Source organism: Neoarius graeffei, chromosome 13, assembly GCF_027579695.1.
Source record: "Neoarius graeffei isolate fNeoGra1 chromosome 13, fNeoGra1.pri, whole genome shotgun sequence".
NCBI lineage: Eukaryota > Metazoa > Chordata > Actinopteri > Siluriformes > Ariidae > Neoarius > Neoarius graeffei.
In genome coordinates this window covers 58,928,453-58,952,372 of record NC_083581.1, presented here as the reverse complement: position 1 = coordinate 58,952,372, position 23,920 = coordinate 58,928,453, and the positions used below count along the sequence as shown (strand labels likewise).

The following is a 23,920-nucleotide window of genomic DNA, read 5'->3' as shown; positions in this document are numbered from 1 at the left end:
AAACCCATGCAGACACGGGGGTGAAACATGCAAACTCCGCACAGAAAGGCCCTTGCCGGCCACGGGACTCGAACCCGGACCTTCTTGCTGTGAGGCGACAGCGCTAACCACTACACCACCGTGCCGCCAGCCCAAAATCAAGTCTTTCTTATAGTGTTTTCACTGGCGTCATCAAAACGGTTGCTGCTAAAACCCGTGACACAGAACGTGACGTGACATCGCTCGGGCAGTGACCTACCCACAACACGGGACGGGACGGGATGGGATATAATTTGTTAATTAATAAATAATTCGTTGAAAAATTCTTGTTGACTTGTCATTTCTTCTTCTCATGTCATACTCATGTAATCCAGGAGTCATCCTGCCATTGTAATACCAGGACATGACTGGACAATGAAACAGGACGTGACGTGATCTCATAAACGATGACAATGAAACACCAGTTCCCATCTATGCAGGGACTGTATTCTTGCATAGAGGTTGGTGCAATTAAAGCACCGCCAGTATCTGGACCTAGATCATAAATACTGACTTGGAAGGTAGTGGAAACCACTGGATTACTTTCTCAACTGTCGATTGTGAAGATGGTACAGTTAATGTCTTTGACAGTGCAGGGGGGTCTTCCTTGCACTTTAAAGTGATCAGAGCAATCTGTAAAGTTGTGTCACCCTATTGACCATTAATTACAGTGGTGCTTGAAAGTTTGTGAACCCTTTAGAATTTTCTATATTTCTGCATAAATATGACCTAGAACATCATCAGATTTTCACACAAGTCCTAAAAGTAGATAAACAGAACCCAGTTAAACAAATGAGACAAAAATATTATACTTGGTCATTTATTTATTGAGGAAAATGATCCAATATTACATATCTGTGAGTGGCAAAAGTATGTGAAACTCTAGGATTAGCAGTCAATTTGAAGGTGAAATTAGAGTCAGGTGTTTTCAATCAATGGGATGACAATCAGGTGTGAGTGGGCACCCTGTTTTATTTAAAGAACAGGGATCTATCAAAGTCTGATCTTCACAACACATGTTTGTGGAAGTGTATCATGGCATGAACAAAGGAGATTTCTGAGGACCTCAGAAAAAGCATTGTTGATGCTCATCAGGCTGGAAAAGGTTACAAAACCATCTCTAAAGAGTTTGGACTCCACCAATCCACAGTCAGACAGATTGTGTACAAATGGAGGAAATTCAAGTCCATTGTTACCCTCCCCAGGAGTGGTCGACCAACAAAGGTCACTCCAAGAGTAAGGTGTGTAATAGTCGGCGAGGTCACAAAGGACCCCGGGGTAACTTCTAAGCAACTGAAGGCCTCTCTCACATTGACTAATGTTCATGTTCATGAGTCCACCACCAGGAGAACACTGAACAACAATGGTGTGCATGACAGAGTTGCAAGGAGAAAGCCACTGCTCTCCAAAAAGAACATTGCTGCTCATCTGCAGTTTGCTAAAGAGCACGCGGACAAGCCAGAAGGCTATTGGAACAATGTTTTGTGGACGGAGGAGACCAAAATAGAACTTTTGGTTTAAATGAGAAGCGTTATGTTTGGAGAAAGGAAAACACTGCATTCCAGCAGAAGAACCTTATCCCATCTGTGAAACATGGTGGTGGTAGTATCATGGTTTGGGCCTGTTTTGTTGCATCTGGGCCAGGACGGCTTGCCATCATTGATGGAACAATGAATTCTGAATTATACCAGCGAATTCGAAAGGAAAATGTCAGGACATCTATCCATGAACTGAATCTCAACAGAAGGTGGGTCATGCAGCAAGACAACGACCCTAAGCACACAAGTCGTTCTACCAAAGAATGGTTAAAGAAGAATAAAGTTAATGTTTTGGAATGGCCAAGTCAAAGTCCTGACCTTAATCCAATGGAAATGTTGTGGAAGGACCTGAAGCGATCAGTTCATATGAGGAAACCCACCAACATCCCAGAGTTGAAGCTGTTCTGTACAGAGGAATGGGCTAAAATTCCTCCAAGCCGGTGTGCAGGACTGATCAACAGTTACCGCAAACGTTTAGTTGCAGTTATTGCTGCACAAGGGGGTCACACCAGATACTGAAAGCAAAGGTTCACATACTTTTGCCACTCACAGGTATGTAATATTGGATCATTTTCCTCAATAAATAAATGACCAAGTATAATATTTTTGTCTCATTTGTTTACCTGGGTTCTGTTTATCTACTTTTAGGACTTGTGTGAAAATCTGGTGATGTTTTAGGTGAATAAGAATACTTATTTTGCTTTATTTTTCAAGGAAAAAAGTAGAGAATATTTTTCAGAACCCAGGGGGAACACTGCGTAACCCCTGAACCACTAACTTTGTCTCTAACCCTGGTTTAGCTTGATGACATTCTTAAACTCTGACCTGTGTATGCTAGAACAAGGATCTTTTTAATGAAGACTACAAATCAAAGCAGTTGCTTGGATAAAATTGTCTGCTAAATGATATAAATTCAAGTCAAAGAAATGATGTGGCTGCGATTCCATGTTGCTGATATCTGCTGTGGAGATCTTCCCACCACATCGGATGAAAAGTAATACACTTCCGTTCAAAAGTTTGGGGTCACCCAGACAATTTTGTGTGTTTCCATGAAAAGTCACACTTTTATTTCCCACCATAAGTTGTAAAATGAATAGAAAATCTAGTCAAGACATTTTTCTGGCCATTTTGAGCATTTAATCGACCCCACAAATGTGATGCTCCAGAAACTCAATCTGCTCAAAGGAAGGTCAGTTTTATAGCTTCTCTAAAGAGCTCAACTGTTTTCAGCTGTGCTAACATGATTGTACAAGGGTTTTCTAATCATCCATTAGCCTTCTGAGGCAATGAGCAAACACATTGTACCATTAGAACACTGGAGTGAGAGTTGCTGGAAATGGGCCTCTATACACCTATGGAGATATTGCACCAAAAACCAGAAATTTGCAGCTAGAATAGTCATTTACCACATTAGCAATGTATAGAGTGCATTTCTGATTAGTTTAAAGTGATCTTCATTGAAAAGAACAGTGCTTTTCTTTCAAAAATAAGGACATTTCAAAGTGACCCCAAACTTTTGAACGGTAGTGTATATTCCAAAATCCAAAATGCAATAGCAATATGTGCCATAAATAATAAATGTAAGCAAAGAAGAATCAATTTTTAGCACAGAGCACTGTTCTTAGATTTAGACACTCATATTATTTTGCTTGTAGTTTACTAAATTTGGCAGAAAAGTAATGGCCACCAGTCACCATCAAGAACTTCAGAGATTTCTGGGTGTTTGTAGTGTAAAACCGTGTTATACAGATTCAACAGTAGTTTTTGACAATAATATACATTATTATGCATTCAGCGTTAAAATATTCTCTCAGTATTATTAAAAGGAGTGCAATCGGTTTTATGATTTTTGACAGCTCTTGGCTGGTACATACTGTGAACAGGGTATAGATGACTCATCTCATCTCATTATCTCTAGCCGCTTTATCCTGTTTTACAGGGTTGCAGGCAAGCTGGAGCCTATCCCAGCTGACTACGGGCGAAAGGCGGGGTACACCCTGGACAAGTCGCCAGGTCATCACAGGGCTGACACATAGACACAGACAACCATTCACACTCACATTCACAGCTACGGTCAATTTAGAGTCACCAGTTAACCTAACCTGCATGTTTTTGGACTGTGGGGGAAACCGGAGCACCTGGAGGAAACCCACGCGGACACGGGGAGAACATGCAAACTCCGCACAGAAAGGCCCTCGCCGGCCACGGGGCTCGAACCCGGACCTTCTTGCTGTGAGGCGACAGCGCTAACCACTACACCACCGTGCTGCCCCGGTATAGATGACTATTCTTTTAAAATGGAAATGATTGTCGAAGGTATATCAAATGAAATTTGGATTATTACATGGTTTAATTTTGTATATTCATTGACAATGCAGCAGCAACCGTTCATTTAAAGGTGCTGACTGCAAAGTCATCTGAAATTTTAAAATTTTTTTATTGTGCATGGCATTTTCGAACAATATCATTGGGATGATCAAATCAAATCAAAGTCCTTCCCACGCCATGTGGCGCATAGGGCGGCGCCGATCTCCGTTTCCGTAGCCCTCGGCCTCTCGCCTATTACATAGCTAGGGTTACAGTGGGGGGGGCTAGCCCTCTGGTAACCGCGAGAGTTTGACTCCCCACTCGCATCTGTATTGCAGCGTGCCTTGCCAGATGGCAGTAGGCACAATTTTTATGATGGTCTTTGGTATGACCCGACCATGAGTAGAACTCATGATCGAGAGGCGGACACGCTAACCACTAGGCCAACTCGCTGGTTATCATGTGGATGAGATGTGATAATTTTGATGTGCTGAGGGTCGCTTTTCTCCTTTTTGGGACTGAATATCCTACCTCTTGAGATAAACAGTATGGCCCTGCGGAAACAGCTGAACACGAGGAGCTTGAACTAATTAGCATAATCATGGAACAGGGTCACACCAAGATGGCGACGTGCAGAAAACATCATGACTCTGCATCGACCTCGGAAAGTTTTGAGTCGCAGGTATGTCATTTGTGCTTGACGTTCACGAACAGATCCATGAAACAAAAGACAAATATATTTTTTCTCTGTTACTGCTTTTGTGTTATCGTTTCTTTCTCTGCAAGATCAAAACATTAGGCGTATAACTCCATACTCAGTCACCAATCCCAGACAAGTGCTGTAAACTCTTCGTCAGATTTTGCACCTGTTTCATCCTTCAGTCAATTCCAGCGGTTGATCTGTCCCTTCACGAAAACTCTTCCAGACAGCCTTTTGGTTTCCATCGCTTTTCTGGTGCGCTTTCTAGCTGATTCGCTTTCATATTTTCCTTTTCTTTTGCTCTGGCTTTTAGCTGGTGGGGGAGTGGAGTCCACCATGTTTGCCCACGCTGACTTGTTTTGGTTCAAAGTAGGTCAAACACGCTCCACGGTGGTCACGTGATATTGTTGCTCACTTGCTTCGACAATCTCTGGAATTGTAAAATGCGGGACACTTTTTATCTCGGAAAACCATTTACACATAGGATACACGGTGTGTGCAGCAATGCAACTCTTCAATTTCAACTCAAATCAACTTCAAATCCATGCAAAATATCTCGAAACTCCAACAGCAGTAGAAATACAACATTTTAACCCAGAATTCAACTTTGCAGTCAGAACCTTTAAATAACCAGTAATTTTAAACTTTATTTGTTTCAATGACACTGGGGGAAGAAAAAAAAAGAAAAAAAAGCTTTATTGGCAACCTCTTCAAAACAAAAACTTACAAACATCAGACCAACTAAATACGAGCTTGTGTTTTATTTTTTTTATTCTGTTCTTTCAAGCATTTGTTTAAATATGGTGACGTATAAGAGGTTTTAGCATTGGTCTAGGCAGCGATAACAAGCTGCTGATCTAGTCTAAATGTAGACTAAAACGTCCAGTTTCATGTGCGGTCTACCACAATATGAGCTGTTGATCTATTTTGCAATGTAATATAATGGTGCTGCAAAGCACACACCACTGCTTGGCTCTTCTGCTCTTGCAGGGACATGCAGGGTTCTCCCTGGAGTATGAGCATCATGTGTTACACCTTAGCAGACCTCATTCAGGTGTTCGTCTGTATGTCTGTTGAAGCAGCATAGTTGTCAAGATGGACAATGAGAGGCAACGGACCAGATGGTAAGGGGTCATGAGTGAGTTTGAGGGAAGGGGTTGAGTTGACAGGGGTCAAAGGGTAGAGGAATGTCCATGAGTCTCTGTTTTACTGCACATTCTCCATCATCTTGAGGAATTCTGGAGAGAAAAAAACCCACAATCTTGTTAAAAGATTACAAATTCTACAGTATAAATGAGTAGGAACAGGACAAGCAGCTACAGATAATGGATGAACGGATGGATGGATAAATGAGTAGTAGGCCTACATACATGTATACATCCGTATACAGCATTCATTCATCAAGGGTCTATAATACACTAATTCTTGACTTATCAAAGGCATAATGGCTCAGAAAAGGTGTCTTACCATCAAAGTCCAGCATGCCATCGGCATTTTTGTCTCCGTCCTTCAGCAACTCATCGATCTCGTCCTCTGTGATAGGCTCGCCAGTGCTGCGGATGATATCGGCGAACTCGTCTCTGTCGATGTAGCCATCAGCGTTCCTGTGAGCGAATAGAACATAAGATGCAAATAAGATGCTCGAAGTTGCAGGTTTTTTTTTTTAAAGCTGTAAAGTACACATAGTTGTATTACGATACGTACTTGTCAAACACACGGAAGCATTCTGCCAACTCTTCCTCACTCTTGCCAGCCTGGTCCTCCTTTAGGAGCCTCACCATCATGACCAAGAACTCCTCAAAGTCAATGGTACCGCTGCCTAGGATTTGACAACATGAGATAAAATCATGTATCATTGTACACATAACAGTGCAGAAGGATGAAGGTGTTCTTTTGTGTCTAATTCAATCTTCTAGATTCAGGGATTTTACAGTCATTGTCTTCTTTCAGCTGCTCCCGTTAGGGGTCACCACAGTGGATTTGTTCCGCATAGGATTTACACCAGATGCCCTTCCTAACACAACCCTCCCCAAGCTATCCGGACTTGGGACCGGCACTAAGTATGCGCTGGCTTGTACAACCCCAGTGGCTGGGTATTTTATCTAAACTGCATGTCTTTGAAAGCACCCTGGAGAAACCCACGCAGACTCCAAACAAAGGCCCCCCCCATTGACTGGGGTTCGAACCTGGAACCTTCTTGCTGTGAGGCAACAGTGCTAACCACTACATCACTGTGCCACCCCATTCAGAGATTCTACAGTATTAATATGAAAATAATTTGTGATTGTAAGATCGATGCAAAGCAGTGACTCTCAAAGTGGTGCCAGGGTCTGTATTTTTTGTTTGTTTTTGTTACAGTGGTAGAAATCTACCATTCTCGCGTCTACCATTATCATAATTGAATAAAGTTTTTATAGTCATTAGCCTGATTGACTGGACATTTGAATGATATTGGTTTAATCCAAAGTGCAGTTGAAAAATCAAAACCACATAGGGCTCTAAATAATAATATCAACTTGGACCTCATGTGTTCTGTGGGTGGAAAGGTCAGGAATGAAAAGCTCTGTGGCCGTTGAACAATTCATCAGATAAATCTGTATCGGGGGCCTCGGTGGATATTTTACAGCTTTGTTTTGTCTGTCTGCAAAAGGTTTGAGAGCCCCTGGTGTAAAGTAAAGTGTCTGGTTGTCCTTACCGTCCTCATCGACCTCCTCAATGATTTCATTCAACTCCTCTCTGGTTGGATTCTGACCCAACATCCTCATCACGGTACCCAACTCCTTGGTGCTGATGTCACCGCCACCGTCGGTATCAAACATATCGAAGGCAGCTTTGAACTCTGTTGTTAAAAGAGACAAGAGATTAGGATATGATGCAATCATTAAATACAGCCTATTAAATGAGAATAAAGCGTATTGTAAGTCCGGAAAGGTGATTTCTTTTTTATCTTGTGCACACAAGATCACTTTGATCACCTTTCTGGACTTTCGTGGTTACGTTGCTTTGCACTCACCGGCGAGCATCTCCTCACTCAGGTAGGAGCGGGCCTCCTGTTGTGCATCAGTCTACAAAACAGTATGACAGGAAGTCGGACTTGTGATTACTGTCTCTCTCTCTGTTTAATCTATCCATCTTTCTGTATATGCAGCAATATGATGGTTGCAATGAAAGAAAGGGGGAAACATAGGACTTTACAGAAACACACACCACCTCCTTTTCTTTTTTCAGCTGCTCCCGTTCGTCACCACAGTGGATCTGTTCCGCATGTTTGATTTGGTAGAGGATTTACACCGGATGCCCTTCCTGATACAACTCTCTCCAGTCTATCCAGGTTTGGGACTGGCACTAAGTATGCACTGGCTTGTACAACCCCAGTAGCTGGGTATTTTACCTAATCTGCATGCCTTTGAACTGTGGGGGAATGCGTAGCACCCGCACAGACCATGCAAACGCCACACAGAAAGGCCTCTGTCAGTCATGAGGTTCGAACCCAGAACCTGCTTGTTGTAAGGTGACAGTGCTAACCACTACACCACTGTGCTGCCCCACCTCAGCTGGCTTTTTTTTTTTTTTTAATTCCACAATAGTGCATCCTCACTGCACATATAATGATTAATCAGCGGGGAAATGGTTTTAGTTTGTTGATTAAAAAAGCATCTGAGGCAGCTAATTTGAGGCAATGCACCAATATGAGAAAAAAAACGTCTTATTTTTAAAGTTTATTCAAATCTGCTGAATCCACAGCTGCATTAAAAACTTTCAAACCACTGCACACAAGCAGACATTGAAACCTTCTTGCTATTTTAGGGATCAACAGGTTTTATCTTCCTGACTCTGTGCCTGTACATGGTCACTCCGAAAGTGAACTCTTGGAATGTGTCGCATAAGCATGTCACCCGGATCAAGTGGCATTTTTCGGCATCAGTCTTCCATCCTGCTGCTTGGCCCCCCTGACACCACTACATTATGACCCCAGCAGCTGCCATATCTTTTAATTAGACCATCTTTCAAATACAAAATCACAGTTTATAATCAATAGCCCACACATCTGAAAAAAAAAATCTGGCTAGTAATTATAGGTTCTGTATTTTTTTTCTCTCTATATCAATTTTTCAACACCTGAAATATTTATAAATTGCACTGATGCATCTGCACTACAGGTAGCCTATATATTTAATCATACAAGTATCCTAAACATATAAAAAATGTATATAGCAATATTAAATATGTCACCATTTCCCATTGAATAAACTGAATATAAATACTTCTTCTTTCTAATTTACATATTCAGGTTTTTTTTTTGTTGTTTAATTTTGGCTATAAGCCATTAGCAATCCTAGCCACATTTAATTTGTTTCATGCTTGATTTCTGTGATCTCTTACCATGGTTGTGAATTAGTTTTCCCCACTATTATCCACCAATAAAGCCCAAAGGAGTGGTCAATCCGTGTGCACCTCAACAGATAGACTAGACGTCAATGGAGGGTTCAGACATACTTTAAACAGGTCGGCTGAGGCCACACCCACCGACGGTCAACGACCATCCAGATCCACTGTGTTGAACGTGTTTCTGAAGCCACGCCCACCACGGATCGCCCGAATTAGAATGTTGAACTTTTAGGGTTCTGAGGAGCCGAAATCTAAATCTGAAATGTCGGGTCTATATGGATGGATGAAAGGTCCCTTGTTTTTGACAGGAGAAAAATAAAGCAAATTTTAAATCTTCAGGAGGTTTTTAAAAGTGGTAATAAGCAGCAAATGCTAAATAAGGGGTCAGATAGTTGGGATAAGAGTTTGGAAATGCAGTCATCGTATCCTTGCCCCAAGTCACGGAGTAGGCCTATGATACTATACACTACAATTTGTAACTGTTTTATTCATCCAATCATAACCGCTATTTTCTATCCTGGTCAGGGTCAGGGTGGATCCAGAGCCTATCCCGGGAACAGGAATACAGTGTGGATGGGATGCCAGATGCAGTTATACACAAAGAGCTAGTCTATTTTTACTGACCAAGGCAGGCGGTGCCGTGTGAGGACTGTTAGATCCAAGCAATGTGAAAACTGGGAACATTTTCATACCAGACAGAATGGGGATTTGGAAAAGTTTTCACTTCATGCTTTCTGCTATCCAGCCATGATTTGATCAGACTAATGCAATGCTCTAAATACACTCCACTAGTAAAGATAAACCATATCGGCATGGTTAGTAATTGCAATTTTATGTGAATAATAAGCTAATTGGATTATGTGTTAGGTGAACATAAGCTCAGGGAAGGTGCTCTGCCTTGTGTCGTGAGCAGAAATAAACTCCAGTGCAAAAAGTGCTGTCATGCAGAACTTCAGTGTGCCCTGAATACCAAATGATATTAATGCTATGTGAGGATGTCTCAAGCTATGCCCCACCCTTTCCAAACAAACAGTGCAGGTAGCTAGCGCAAGACATCACACTCCTTGTATGGCATGTGTTTCCTGAGTAGGGAGTGTCTATTTGAGAATTAGAAGGAGGGGTGATCGGACGTGTGTGTATGTGTTATGAGGTGCAGCCAGAATCTAATAGGATGAGAAATGGGAGGAGGTAAAAATTATATACCCTGCATCAGAAGTGCAATGTTTTAAAAAGAGAATTTGAGGGTGGTGTGCACCACAAGAGTAATAGCAATCTTTTGTAAAGCATCGCAACATGCCACACAGAGGACACTTCTGAAGATGGTGCCTGAAGATATACGGTACAAATACCAACGGATCGTATGACTAGGCAGCACAAGGAAGAGGAAAAAAAGAACACAATTTGGGTTTTGCTCTCCTCTTTTCTATTTTGGATGAAAATGGTCTCAACACACAATCTAGTATGAGAATGTTTTGGTAAGTTTAATCTCTGGGGATCAACCCCATACGAAAAAGAACAGTAAAGAACTTATAAGAATTTACCACTGTCTTAGTAGCAAATCCTTATAAATATAAGGATAAATCCTTATAAGGATTTATAAATAAATATATATGCCATGTATGATTTACTCCTGAAAGTGGCCCATTTTGCATCTTCCTCATACAAATTTTTTATGAAAATCTAGTATGTATGAAGTGAACATTGTGCATGGTTTTTACAGATAATGTGTATGATGAATTACACCGTCTTTGTATGCTTCATGTAATGTTTGTAGTTTTAAATTATATTTTACAGTTTAAAATGTACGTGCCTTTTATATGTAAATCCAACACAAACATATGTGGATTTACATATAAAAGGCATATACATTTTAAACTGTAAAATATAATTTAAAACTACAAACATTACATGAAGCATACAAAGACGGTGTAATTCATCATACACATTATCTGTAAAAACCATGCACAATGTTCACTTCATACATACTAGATTTTCATAAAAAATTTGTATGAGGAAGATGCAAAATGGGCCACTTTCAGGAGTAAATCATACATGGCATATATATTTATTTATAAATCCTTATAAGGATTTATCCTTATATTTATAAGGATTTACTACTAAGACAGTGGCAAACTCTTATAAGTTCTTTACTGTTCTTTTTCGTATGGGACTCTAATCCCATCGCATAGTAACATGCATGGCTATGTGAAGATCACTGAAAATCTTTTACTTCAGGAGGTAAGTACAGGTGGAGAAAACTTTAGTATTGCCTTGAGATACCTAACTGGAGAAGGACACTCTTGTATAAGGACAAGGACTATGCTGTTAGTGGTTAGAAGAAGCAAAAGAGGACTGGGGAAAGACAAGCCATAGAATCACTCTGTCCAGCCTGTCGGAAACATTGTGTCAGAAACCTGATTACCTTGAAGCTTTGATTATGGTGGACTGAAGGGATGGATGAGATAGGAGCATTGTTTGATCACATTCTTTATAGAATTGTTAGTAGTAATATCTGCTTCTGCTATTCAAACCAAGAATGACAACCGTCATATAGTGAAACAGCAAATCTTAGAAAAAGCACATCATTACACAATTACTTCTGAACTTGTTCTGTAACCAGTAGGTGGTGAACACCTCATTTACCATGACACCAAGACATGAAGGCAGACTGAGTCTGGTTTATTTAGGAACACTACAGGGTGGGCAAGTAGGGCAAAAGGAGGGTCATGATTTCAAGGAGCGGTAGATCATATGTCATGAAGAAGCTGGGACATATGGGCAATGGGGTGGGGGGTGTGTGTGAGCACGAATTCCTCTTTAAAGGGTTTGAGTTATTTATAGCCATTTCCACTGTCCCAAAGAGAACATTCCAGAAGGCCATTGCCAGTGTGTCTTCCCATCCATTCCACATTGTCCATGAGATAAATTTTCTTCCATGAATTTTCCATGAGTTTAAATTTCTGCCAGGTTGTTTCATGAAGTTGAAGATGAAAGGGTGGAATGTGGCATCTTTACTGAATGTTCTCCATCATTTTCAAAAACTCTGGAAGAGGAAAAATCCAAAAAAGATAATGACACTGCTGTTATTACATCTTAGCAAGCCGTGTATGAATTTGCATATAATGAATTTATTGTGTAATGCACCTTTGGTTTTTAAAATGTTTATAGTAAACCAAAATATGGCATATGTAATTCCAAGATTATGTGACCTTCAAGATGATTTTATTTTAGATTACTTATACCTTGTGTGTGTGTGTGTGTGTGTGTGTGTGTGTGTGTGTGTGTGTGTGTGTGTGTGTGTGTGTATGTGTGCACATGCAGGCACGTGTTTTCCCGTGAAGATATGAGAATGCAAATTTAATTTGTATTTATTAAAATTAAACATATAATAAAAAGGAAATGAGAACTAGCTTTGTGTGTGTTTACATGACTGGTGTTCATTTTACCATCAAAGTCAATTTTGCCATCTTTGTTTGTGTCTCCGTCTGTCATGAGTTCTTCGATCTCCTCCTCTGATATTGGCTCCCCAGTGGAACGTAGGATATCAGCGAACTCCTCACGGTCAATGAAACCATCTCCGTTTCTGTTTTTTTTTTTCATACCACAAAAATAGCAGTGAAACCTCACAGAAAACACACATCCTTAGTATAAGCAGTCACTGGAAACTGCTCCATTTTCTAAAGCTAATCAGCGATAGAAGAATTAAAGAGTTTCACATTATTTTTTAACATTTCACACCATCACGTAGGGCACAGTTGCCCAGAAGTAGTGTAAAATTAAAATGAAAAAATATTACCTGGATGAAAGTCAATATATTTGCTCTATATATTTGTTGTTGATACCGTAGCTTCAAGCATCAGGATCTTAAAGGAAAGTTCTGGGTTAAGCTCTTTTTAATCTGGGCTGTATTTTCCCAACTTTTTGGTTCCAAATATTTACTAGGAACAAAAACGATTGAAATCAGTCCAGTATTGAATTAGAATGGTGGTGTAAGTGGTTAGCACTGTTACCTCACAGCAAGAAGGTTCTGGGTTTGAGCCCAGCGGCCGACAGGGGCCTTTCTGTATGGAGTTTGCATGTTTTTCCCCCGTGTCTGCATGGGTGTGCTCTGGTTTCTCCCACAGTCCAAAGACATGCAGGTTAGGCTAATTGGGGCTCTAAATTGTCCATAGGTGTGAGTGTGAATGGTTGAGAGGAGAAAGCCTCTATAATAATCCAGTAGAAGGCAAAGGGAAACCACTACTGTAATGTTCCTTAGACACTTTGATGGCTGAAACCGTCAGAGCAGCCATGTCACTGTAAGGATATGCCAAAATGGATGGATGGATGGATTGAGTTAGAACACAATAACCTCATTATCTCATTATCTCTAGCTGCTTTATCCTTCTACAGGGTAGCAGGCAAGCTGGAGCCTATCCCAGCTGACTACGGGCGAAAGGCGGGGTACACCCTGGACAAGTCGCCAGGTCATCACAGGGCTGACACATAGACAGACAACCATTCACACTCACATTCACACCTACGGTCAATTTAGAGTCACCAGTTAACCTAACCTGCATGTCTTTGGACTGTGGGGGAAACCGGAGCACCCGGAGGAAACCCACGCGGACACGGGGAGAACATGCAAACTCCACACAGAAAGGCCCTCGCCGGCCCCAGGGCTCGAACCCAGGACCTTCTTGCTGTGAGGCGACAGCGCTAACCACTACACCACTGTGCCGCCCACACAATAACCTGCAACCGCAAAATGGCTATACAATGTAATCCTATGGGGCAAACATCCCTGTCAAAGTAATCCACTTTTTTTCAGCACTGACAGGCTCATAATGTTATTATAAGTCTCATCTCATTATCTCTAGCCGCTTTATCCTTCTACAGGGTCGCAGGCAAGCTGGAGCCTATCCCAGCTGACTCCGGGCGAAAGGCAGGGTACACCCTGGACAAGTCGCCAGGTCATCACAGGGCTGACACATAGACACAGACAACCATTCACACTCACATTCACACCTACGGTCAATTTAGAGTCACCAGTTAACCTAACCTGCATGTCTTTGGACTGTGGGGGAAACCGGAGCACCCAGAGGAAACCCACGCGGACACGGGGAGAACATGCAAACTCCGCACAGAAAGGCCCTCGCCGGCCCCGGGGCTCGAACCCAGGACCTTCTTGCTGTGAGGCGACAGCGCTAACCACTACACCACCGTGCCGCCTACTCTGAACATATGGATAACAAGTTTTATAACATAGGTGAACTGTGGTCATGACATAAACATCCTTACATTACTGTATTGTGACTTTATATAAAGGATATATGTATTTCTCTGGCAGAACTGTCAGTTGTACTAAAGCAGCTGACTTTACAGCAGCAGTCTACAGTATGTGGTATTTCACAAACCTTAAAGGAGACACTCAGAACCATGGCCTCACTTTTTGTTTATACAACCCCGATTCCAAAAAAGTTGGGACAAAGTACAAATTGTAAATAAAAACGGAATGCAATGATGTGGAAGTTTCAAAATTTCATATTTTATTCAAAATAGAACATAGATGACATATCAAATGTTTAAACTGAGAAAATGTATCATTTAAAGAGAAAAAGTAGGTGATTTTAAATTTCATGACAACAACACATCTCAAAAAAGTTGGGACAAGGCCATGTTTACCACTGTGAGACATCCCCTTTTCTCTTTACAACAGTCTGTAAACGTCTGGGGACTGAGGAGACAAGTTGCTCAAGTTTAGCGATAGGAATGTTCACCCATTCTTGTCTAATGTAGGATTCTAGTTGCTCAACTGTCTTAGGTCTTTTTTGTCGTATCTTCCGTTTTATGATGCGCCAAATGTTTTCTATGGGTGAAAGATCTGGACTGCAGGCTGGCCAGTTCAGTACCCGGACCCTTCTTCTACGCAGCCATGATGCTGTAATTGATGCAGTATGTGGTTTGGCATTGTCACGTTGGAAAATGCAAGGTCTTCCCTGAAAGAGACGTCGTCTGGATGGGAGCATATGTTGCTCTAGAACCTGGATATACCTTTCAGCATTGATGGTGTCTTTCCAGATGTGTAAGCTGCCCATGCCACACGCACTAATGCAACCCCATACCATCAGAGATGCAGGCTTCTGAACTGAGCGCTGATAACAACTTGGGTCGTCATTCTCCTTTTTAGTCCGAATGACACGGCGTCCCTGATTTCCATAAAGAACTTCAAATTTTGATTCGTCTGACCACAGAACAGTTTTCCGCTTTGCCACAGTCCATTTTAAATGAGCCTTGGCCCAGAGAAGACGTCTGCGCTTCTGGATCATGTTTAGATACGGCTTCTTCTTTGAACTATAGAGTTTTAGCTAGCAACGGCGGATGGTACGGTGAATTGTATTCACAGATAATGTTCTCTGGAAATATTCCTGAGCCCATTTTGTGATTTCCAATACAGAAGCATGCCTGTATGTGATGCAGTGCCGTCTAAGGGCCTGAAGATCACGGGCACCCGGTATGGTTTTCCGGCCTTGACCCTTACGCACAGAGATTCTTCCAGATTCTCTGAATCTTTTGATGATATTATGCACTGTAGATGATGATATGTTCAAACTCTTTGCAATTTTACACTGTCGAACTCCTTTCTGATATTGCTCCACTATTTGTCGGCACAGAATTAGGGGGATTGGTGATCCTCTTCCCATCTTTACTTCTGAGAGCCACTGCCACTCCGAGATGCTCTTTTTATACCCAGTCATGTTAATGACCTATTGCCAATTGACCTAATGAGTTGCAATTTGGTCTTCCAGCTGTTCCTTTTTTGTACCTTTAACTTTTCCAGCCTCTTATTGCCCCTGTCCCAACTTTTTTGAGATGTGTTGCTGTCATGAAATTTCAAATGAGCCAATATTTGGCATGAAATTTCAAAATGTCTCACTTTCAACATTTGATATGTTGTCTATGTTCTATTGTGAATACAATATCAGTTTTGGAGATTTGTAAATTATTGCATTCCGTTTTTATTTACAATTTGTACTTTGTCCCAACTTTTTTGGAATCGGGGTTGTAAATGCCTTGAGACCTCAACAATGGCAAAGGAATAGTTTTAAGTGTTAACAATAAATCTAATATAGTAATTTTTATGCCTCTGCCACCGTAAGGTGCAGGAGGCATTATGTTTTCGGGTTGTCCGTCTGTCCGTGCGTCCGTCCGTCCGTCCCGAAACCTTGTGAACACAATATCTCAAAGGCTAATGAAAGGAATTTCACCAAACTTTCACCATTTGTGTGCTTTGGGACAAACATGAACTGATTAGATTTTGAGATCAAAAGGTCTAAGGTCAAGGTCCCCGTGAGGTCAAATGTCTGTCCAATAACCTTGTGAACACAATATCTCCAAGCCGAATGAAAGGAATTTCACCAAACTTTCACCATTTGTGCATTTGGGGACAAAGATAAACTGATTAAATTTTGAGATCAAAAGGTCTAAGGTCAAGGTCCCCGTGAGGTCAAATGTCTGTCCAATAACCTTGCGAGCACAATATCTCCAAGGCTGATATAAGTAATTTCACCAGGTCAAGATTACTGTGAGGTCAAATGTCCATCCCCTAATCACAACTTAATAAGGCGTGTGGTCTACCGGGCGGAGGCATCCCCATCGATGCCGTTGGCATCGAGTTCTATCTAGTTACGATTAAAATGGTTCATACAGGTAGTGGTCTGAGTGAATGACCTTGACATCTGTGACGTCACAGCAGGAAGTCTATCAGTCTCATCACCATTTCTGCTATACTAAAACACAGAGCTAACTGCAACTTTGATCCTCCATTTTGAGCTAATTTATCGCCATGCCACGTAGATGTGTCGCTGGCGGGTGCAGCATCACGACAGAAGGTGGATTTATGTTGCATTCGTGGCCCAAGAATGTTCAAACTGCAAAGATTTGGACGTGTTTTGCGAGAAATTCATGGATTGGGCGTCTATGAAGTGGTCTCTCTTCTGCTCTGCACATTTTACTGATGACTCTTACAAAACCTCTGATCTGTTGAGGAGCCTTGGCTATAAGCCTGTATTGAAAGAGGGTGCAGTACTAACAATTAAAGGAAAAGAAAACTACAAGAAAAGGAAAGTATGTTCAGTTGCACCAGTTCTCCCGGAGTGAGAGCCGAGCAGTAATGACAGAGTACTCAGTATGGAGAAAATGGAGAATGAGTGGACCAGTCGTCAGATTTCTTCACTGGATATGCTTGCCTCAGCAGCAATATCTCATCTTTACGTGGAAGAGGTGAATGAACGAAGAACTGAACAAAGAACTGAAAGTCAGATTGTTTCAAAACAATCGGCCACAAGCTCGGCCTTCAAGAAGCGAGAACACAGACGGGTAAGATACGACTCTCATTTGGTTACATAACAAAAACAGCAACACTCATTGTTTACCTGCATTTAGATTAATACATGTAACTTGTATTGTGTGTTGCATAAGTTATAACGCCTATCCTGTTTTAATGAGCGTCACATGAGACTGTCAGTTCAATTCCATCCAATTCTCTAGACGGCTTTGTTCTCTGGCTTTATTTCCTAAGGTAGGGGCCTCCGTGGCCGACGTGTAACTATCGGATTCGTTTTCCGATGGTTCGAACTGATACGGTTCTACATGTATAGCAGTAGCATGTACACACACTCCAATTTCAGGACTATCACAGTCAGATGTAATACTATCTGAGGAATCTGAAGAATCTCCAATAATCCAAACGGAGAGGCCATTGCAACCACTCTCGCCTGCCGAGTCTGGCTTTGGTCTATAGCTGTCGAAGGCCTCGGCCTTAAAACCACTGTGACGTCACTCACTCAGGGCTGGCTGGCTCAGCGGGGCAGCTCGAATGCCAATTTTGCGGTCGATTTTAACTCTCAAAAATATATTTTTTTATTCCCATTTATGCAGCATACAAAAGTCAAGGATAGAGATACTATCCACTCAGAAATGTATTTAAAAATAAAGGTTCTGCATATCTCCTTTAACAGACTTTTGTGTATTAATTGATAAAAAAAATATCAGATTGGATTATATCAATCCAAGAAGTAGCTGGCATTATGACCGGCTGAATTCAGTCCAGAAGTACAAAAATCAGATGAGAGCTTTTGCAATTCCAGTCTATGTGCTACAGTCATACATAAACATTTTAAAGTAAAAAAAAAAATTCCTTAAACCCTTGTTGAACAAACCCAATTAGTCTATCCAGTGACTGTTATCTCTGCGAAAGACTTTTGACTTTTAATTATTTCTATTTTTATTTTATCTCTATTTTATATTTACAACTTTGACTTTTTATATATTGCTAGACTGTTAAACTCCTGTAGGGCTCCAATGCTGAGAGACTCGCTTCTGTTTCTTCTCTCATCCAACGCATTTCATTGTAATGTTGACCCTGTGTTAACATACAAATGACAAATAAAACTGAACTGAACTGAAGTAGTTTCCATACTTGTCAAAGACACGGAAGCATTCAGACAGCTCTTCCTCACTCTTGCCTGCCTGATCTTCTTTCATCTGTTGCACCATCATCACCAAGAACTCCTCAAAGTCAATGGTGCCGCTGCCTAACGCAACACAATTCATTATATTTCATCATCAGATGAGAAACAATGCACAGATTGCATCTGCCCAATTTAGAGGGAAAATATTTTCAGAGTTAGCATGTTTTTTTAATTTTTATTTTTTATTTTAAAGGCTGTTTCAAAAGCACTGGCTGATATCTCATTATTCAGGTAAAACCATACCGTCTTCATCAACCTCCTCAATGATGGCATCCAGCTCCTCTCTGCTTGGATTCTGACCCAGCATCCTCATCACGGTTCCCAACTCCTTGGTGCTGATGTCGCCGCCTCCATCAGTATCAAACATATCGAAGGCAGCCTTAAACTCTACAGCAACAAACAAACAGATCAAATCATGATAGAGATAACATGTGATAACACGTTATGCTTGTTTGTATAGTTTATTTACTCCTCAGTCATATATAATCAAGTGTGGGCTCCATCTGCAAATATATATTAGCATGCTTGCATGATTTGTGCGTATGGAACAAGCTTGCTCCATCCAAATTATACGTTTTATTAACCATGTAGTTAGATTTACAGTACATGTAACGGATGTGAACATAATCATAGCCCCTGTCATGCACACAAGAAGAACCTCACCAGTGATCATCTCCTCGCTCAGGAAGGAGCGGGCATCAGTCTGGGCTTCAGTCGGCTACAAAAATGGTGGAGATGGAAATAAAGAATGGGAAAGAAAGACAGCATGATAAACCATTGTGAAACTATAATGCAGTTTGACTTACAGACCATTTGATGGAGAAAGCACACTTTATCAGCATTTAATTTCTTATCATTTAATTATGATATAGTTCATCAAGCTGAAGCTCTGAATTGAAGTTTCCACGGAAAAAAAAACAATATTTCTTTGACCAGCAACAGTATGTGAGTCATATACTGTAAAAGAGTAGTGGACACTCAAGTAAAATTCATTTTAATACCGTATTTCATGATCAATAATTTGATTTAAGGTTTATATCTTTAGTGGGGGCGGCACGGTGGTGTAGTGGTTAGTGCTGTCGCCTCACAGCAAGAAGGTCCGGGTTCGAGCCCCGTGGCCGGCGAGGGCCTTTCTGTGTGGAGTTTGCATGTTCTCCCCGTGTCTGCGTGGGTTTCCTCCGGGTGCTCCGGTTTCCCCCACAGTCCAAAGACATGCAGGTTAGGTTAACTGGTGACTCTAAATTGACCGTAGGTGTGAATGTGAGTGTGAATGGTTGTCTGTGTGTCAGCCCTGTGATGACCTGGCGACTTGTCCAGGGTGTACCCCGCCTTTCGCCCGTAGTCAGCTGGGATAGGCTCCAGCTTGCCTGCGACCCTGTAGAACAGGATAAAGCGGCTAGAGATAATGAGATGAGATGAGATATCTTTAGTGTATACTGCCAACACATCAAGATTTCAAGTGTTGAATTACTGTACCACCTACATTATTACACTAAATTGGGTTAAAAAAAATCTTACTTCAACACAATGGATTTTTTGTGTGCGTAATTTCTACTTAACTACTGTCACAAGCTGCCAAACCTGAAGTGATGCAAATATGAAATGATCAGGATATAATTTAAAAAAAAATCATGAATAATATTGCAGTCAACTGTATATTTTACAGCACCAAAGTGAAACCAACCCACATGATTTGGAATGAAGTGATTTTTTTTTTTAATGCCATGTCAGCACCTAACATCTCATCTCATCTCATTATCTCTAGCCGCTTTATCCTTCTACAGGGTCGCAGGCAAGCTGGAGCCTATCCCAGCTGACTACGGGCGAAAGGCGGGGTACACCCTGGACAAGTCGCCAGGTCATCACAGGGCTGACACATAGACACAGACAACCATTCACACTCACAGTCACACCTACGGTCAATTTAGAGTCACCAGTTAACCTAACCTGCATGTCTTTGGACTGTGGGGGAAACCGGAGCACCCGGAGGAAACCCACGCGGACACGGGGAGAACATGCAAACTCCACACAGAAAGGCCCTCGCCGGCCCCGGGGCTCGAACCCGGACCTTCTTGCTGTGAGGCGACAGCGCTAACCACTACACCACCGTGCCGCCCCTAAATAAATAATTAAAACAAATAAAATTGCATCAAATATATCAAAAATAAAACAAGTGAATAAATCACTAAATGAGCTGCTTTAAAAACATATGTGACAGAAACTAACACGTTTGGTGGTGGCAGCTTCTTAAAACCATCATCCAAGGTATTTTGCGAGTAAAAAAGTTTTCTTGTGGCGTTTAGCCCAGGGCAGCAGAGTAAAATATGCTTGATTGTCAACAATATCTTGCAAAGATGGCATGTTGGTGGTTCTTCACTTTTTAATAATAAAAAAAAAAAAAGCCGTCAAGTCAAGTTTATTTGTATAGCGCTTTTAACAATAGACATTGTCGCAAAGCAGCTTTACAGAATTTGAATGACTTAAAACATGAGCTAATTTTATCCCTAATCTATCCCCAATGAGCAAGCCTGTGGTGATGGTGGCAAGGAAAAACTCCCTCAGACGACATGAGGAAAAAACCTCGAGAGGAACCAGACTCAAAAGGGAACCTATCCTCAAAAAAAACCAACAACAATGGGTGAGCCTTGTATGTCCAGTCCGACACCTGGTGTATACCACTTGATCATGTTTACTTTTGAATGGGGATAAAAGTGTCTTTTTAATAACAGGGTTAATTTCATGCAGGGGCGGCACAGTGGTATAGTGGTTAGCGCTGTCGCTTCACAGCAAGAAGGTCCGGGTTCGAGCCCTGTGGCCGATGAGGGCCTTTCTGTGCGGAGTTTGCATGTTCTCCCCGTGTCCGCGTGGGTTTCCTCCCGGTGCTCCGGTTTCCCCCACAGTCCAAAGACATGCAGGTTAGGTTAACTGGTGACTCTAAATTGACCGTAGGTGTGAAAGTGAGTGTGAATGGTTGTCTGTGTCTCTGTGTCAGCCCTGTGATGACCTGGCGACTTGTCCAGGGTGTACCCCGCCTTTTGCCTGTAGTCAGCTGGGATGGCCTCCAGCTTGCCTGCGACCCTGTAGGACAGGATGCAGCAGCTAGAGATAATGAGATGAGATGAGATGAATTTCGTGCAATTTGTTTTCGGGACATTTATCCCATTCAGTCTACCACATCTCTAAAATACAGGACGCCAGGACAGGTCTGAGATCCGAGGCTGGAATTCTGCACTCGTTGATTTCTGATTTGGAATGAATGATGTTTCATATTTTATTCTTATGAATCCAGAAAACACTTTGCTAGAAGATGCAATCAAATCAAATACACTGCATTCAATAGTGGCGCTGAATCTAGATGTCAAGAACCTTGTTGTTCACATACATGCAGCATTTGTCCTCTTTGAGTGGGAAAGGTGCAATGCTTTTACTCTCCTTTCAACGTGATGATAAATAATCTGCACATTCAGGCTCAAACCGATTCCTATTTAACCTTACTAATATTACCAAGCGCAATGAGATACATAAACCGCCAGCACACCTGGCATCCAAAAAGCCAGAGATTTTAACACTGGAACACATTCCACAACTGTGTATTCAGTGCACTAATATAGCTCAAATTAATTCCCTCAGCAGCCGTGGAGTGTTCCAGAAGAAGACTGGCATTAAGATAATGCTCCTTCTCCTCACATGTCCTCTTCTCTATCATCTCTGTAATTTATCACAACACAAATGCCAAAGGGCACTTTTACACTCTCTCTCTCTCTCTGTCTCACACACACACACACACACACACACACACACACACACACACACACACACACACGGGTGCATCAGTTGCCCCCTAAAAATGAAAAGTTCCTCCGATCATGATGCATTTTTGTTTTTATGTTCCTTTTGGTAAGAAAACACACTGAGTGAAATATTTTGACAAAATTCAAAAGTTTAATGGTGGCACCAGGAGCTCAAAGTTATGGAAAAAGCTGCTATTTTATTACTTTTATGACAAAATTTCGATCACTTTTCATGAAACATTATGGCACCTTATAGAGTATACCAAATATCTTAGATACACATTTTTAGTACATATTCTAAATATATTATCAAGCACAGTTTGAGTTTTAGCTGTTCATTGAATCATTGTTCAACTACTTTTAAACAATACAAATGTATTATGAATCACATTAATGCTTCTCAATCCCTTGCAAAGGTTCTTAACATGATCTCTGCGTCACAAGAAATCAATAAATGGAGTCCAACATTGTGATTCAAACCTTAAAATAAGCGTTTTTTTGGCAAAAAATGAACCTCATGGTGCCACCATTAGACTTTTGAATATGGTCAAAAAATTTTACAGGATGTCTTTATTGGTGAAAAGGAACACCCGAACAAAAATGCATCAGATTTTATGAAAGTGAGGGCAACTGATGCACCCTAGCACACATACATCTTCAATGTGCACAAATATAAAAAAAAACACATTGACAAACAAAAAGAAATCTTTAGCTCACCAGCAAACAACTCTTTTCTTCCACTTTCCGATTTAGATTACTTGAAAGCACTTACTGTTGTAAATCATACATATTTCCTATTCTTCTTCTAATTCTACAGTTATTTTCTTCAATTTGCAGCATTCGGCTTCTGATACGTGTTTTGCTAAATCAGATGAGGAAAATGTCCTGCAAAACAACTGCGCACTGTTTTACATCACTCAGAAGAGTTTTAAACCTTAAAAACAGGCTGACTGTCAGATTTATCTACCGTATGTTTGGATGCAGCATCTTCAAACCAGTCCAAACCTAAAAAAAAAATCTATATAGATGCAGTAAAAGCTCTTCTGAATGTTCTTCTCCGTTTCTATGAACTAAACATCACTAAACTGTAGCCCATTACGGTGCTCTTACCATGTTGAGGGCCTGTTGATTACAGTGCGTTTGACTGAAGAACAACAGAAAGAATAGGATCTTTGTTTCCCACAAGTGTCCAACCAAGGAGCTGCCTACTCCTCTAATAAGTACCCCCTCACTATGTCTACCTGCTTTCCAGAAAGTTCAGGATTGGGCTCGAAGGTCTAGACTGGGAACCTAGTGACCAATGTGTGCTCTGCTTTGTTCAAAAGTACCACCCCTGTCCTTGCATCCTACTTTAATACTTTATGTCCCAGGAGAAAACTCTATTGACCCATATTTAGATAATGCCCCAATGCCACTTATCAGGAAAAAAGCTAAGGGCGGGGGGACACTGAGAGGTTATTTTGGCAGTGGATAACCAGAGATTCTTCCAACAGCACATAGACACTAGTCATCACATACAGATATGCACATACACACTCATGCACACACATTTATCCAGTGAAATAGGAGATGGGTAAGATTTGTGACATTACACACACACACACACACACACACACACACACACACACACACACACACACACACACACACGATGCAATTCTTTGC

At 41.3% G+C, this 23,920-nt stretch overlaps 2 protein-coding genes across 2 annotated transcripts; both read right to left on the bottom strand.

Moving 5' to 3' along the window:
* Positions 1–5,316: 5,316 nt before the first annotated feature.
* LOC132896214 (troponin C, skeletal muscle-like) lies at positions 5,317–9,019 on the bottom strand. The gene is made up of 6 exons (XM_060936943.1): positions 8,947–9,019; positions 7,577–7,628; positions 7,259–7,402; positions 6,268–6,382; positions 6,031–6,167; positions 5,317–5,801 (listed from the first exon to the last, which is right to left on the bottom strand). Exons 1-6 carry the CDS (start codon positions 8,947–8,949, stop codon positions 5,770–5,772), a joined length of 483 nt encoding a protein of 160 aa, XP_060792926.1. The 5' UTR covers positions 8,950–9,019; the 3' UTR covers positions 5,317–5,769.
* A 2,588-nt stretch (positions 9,020–11,607) lies between these two features.
* LOC132896213 (troponin C, skeletal muscle) lies at positions 11,608–23,457 on the bottom strand. Its single transcript, XM_060936942.1, has 6 exons — positions 23,366–23,457; positions 19,128–19,182; positions 18,708–18,851; positions 18,413–18,527; positions 12,399–12,535; positions 11,608–11,995 (listed from the first exon to the last, which is right to left on the bottom strand). Exons 1-6 carry the CDS (start codon positions 23,366–23,368, stop codon positions 11,964–11,966), a joined length of 486 nt encoding a protein of 161 aa, XP_060792925.1. The 5' UTR covers positions 23,369–23,457; the 3' UTR covers positions 11,608–11,963.
* Between the last annotated feature and the right edge of the window lie 463 nt (positions 23,458–23,920).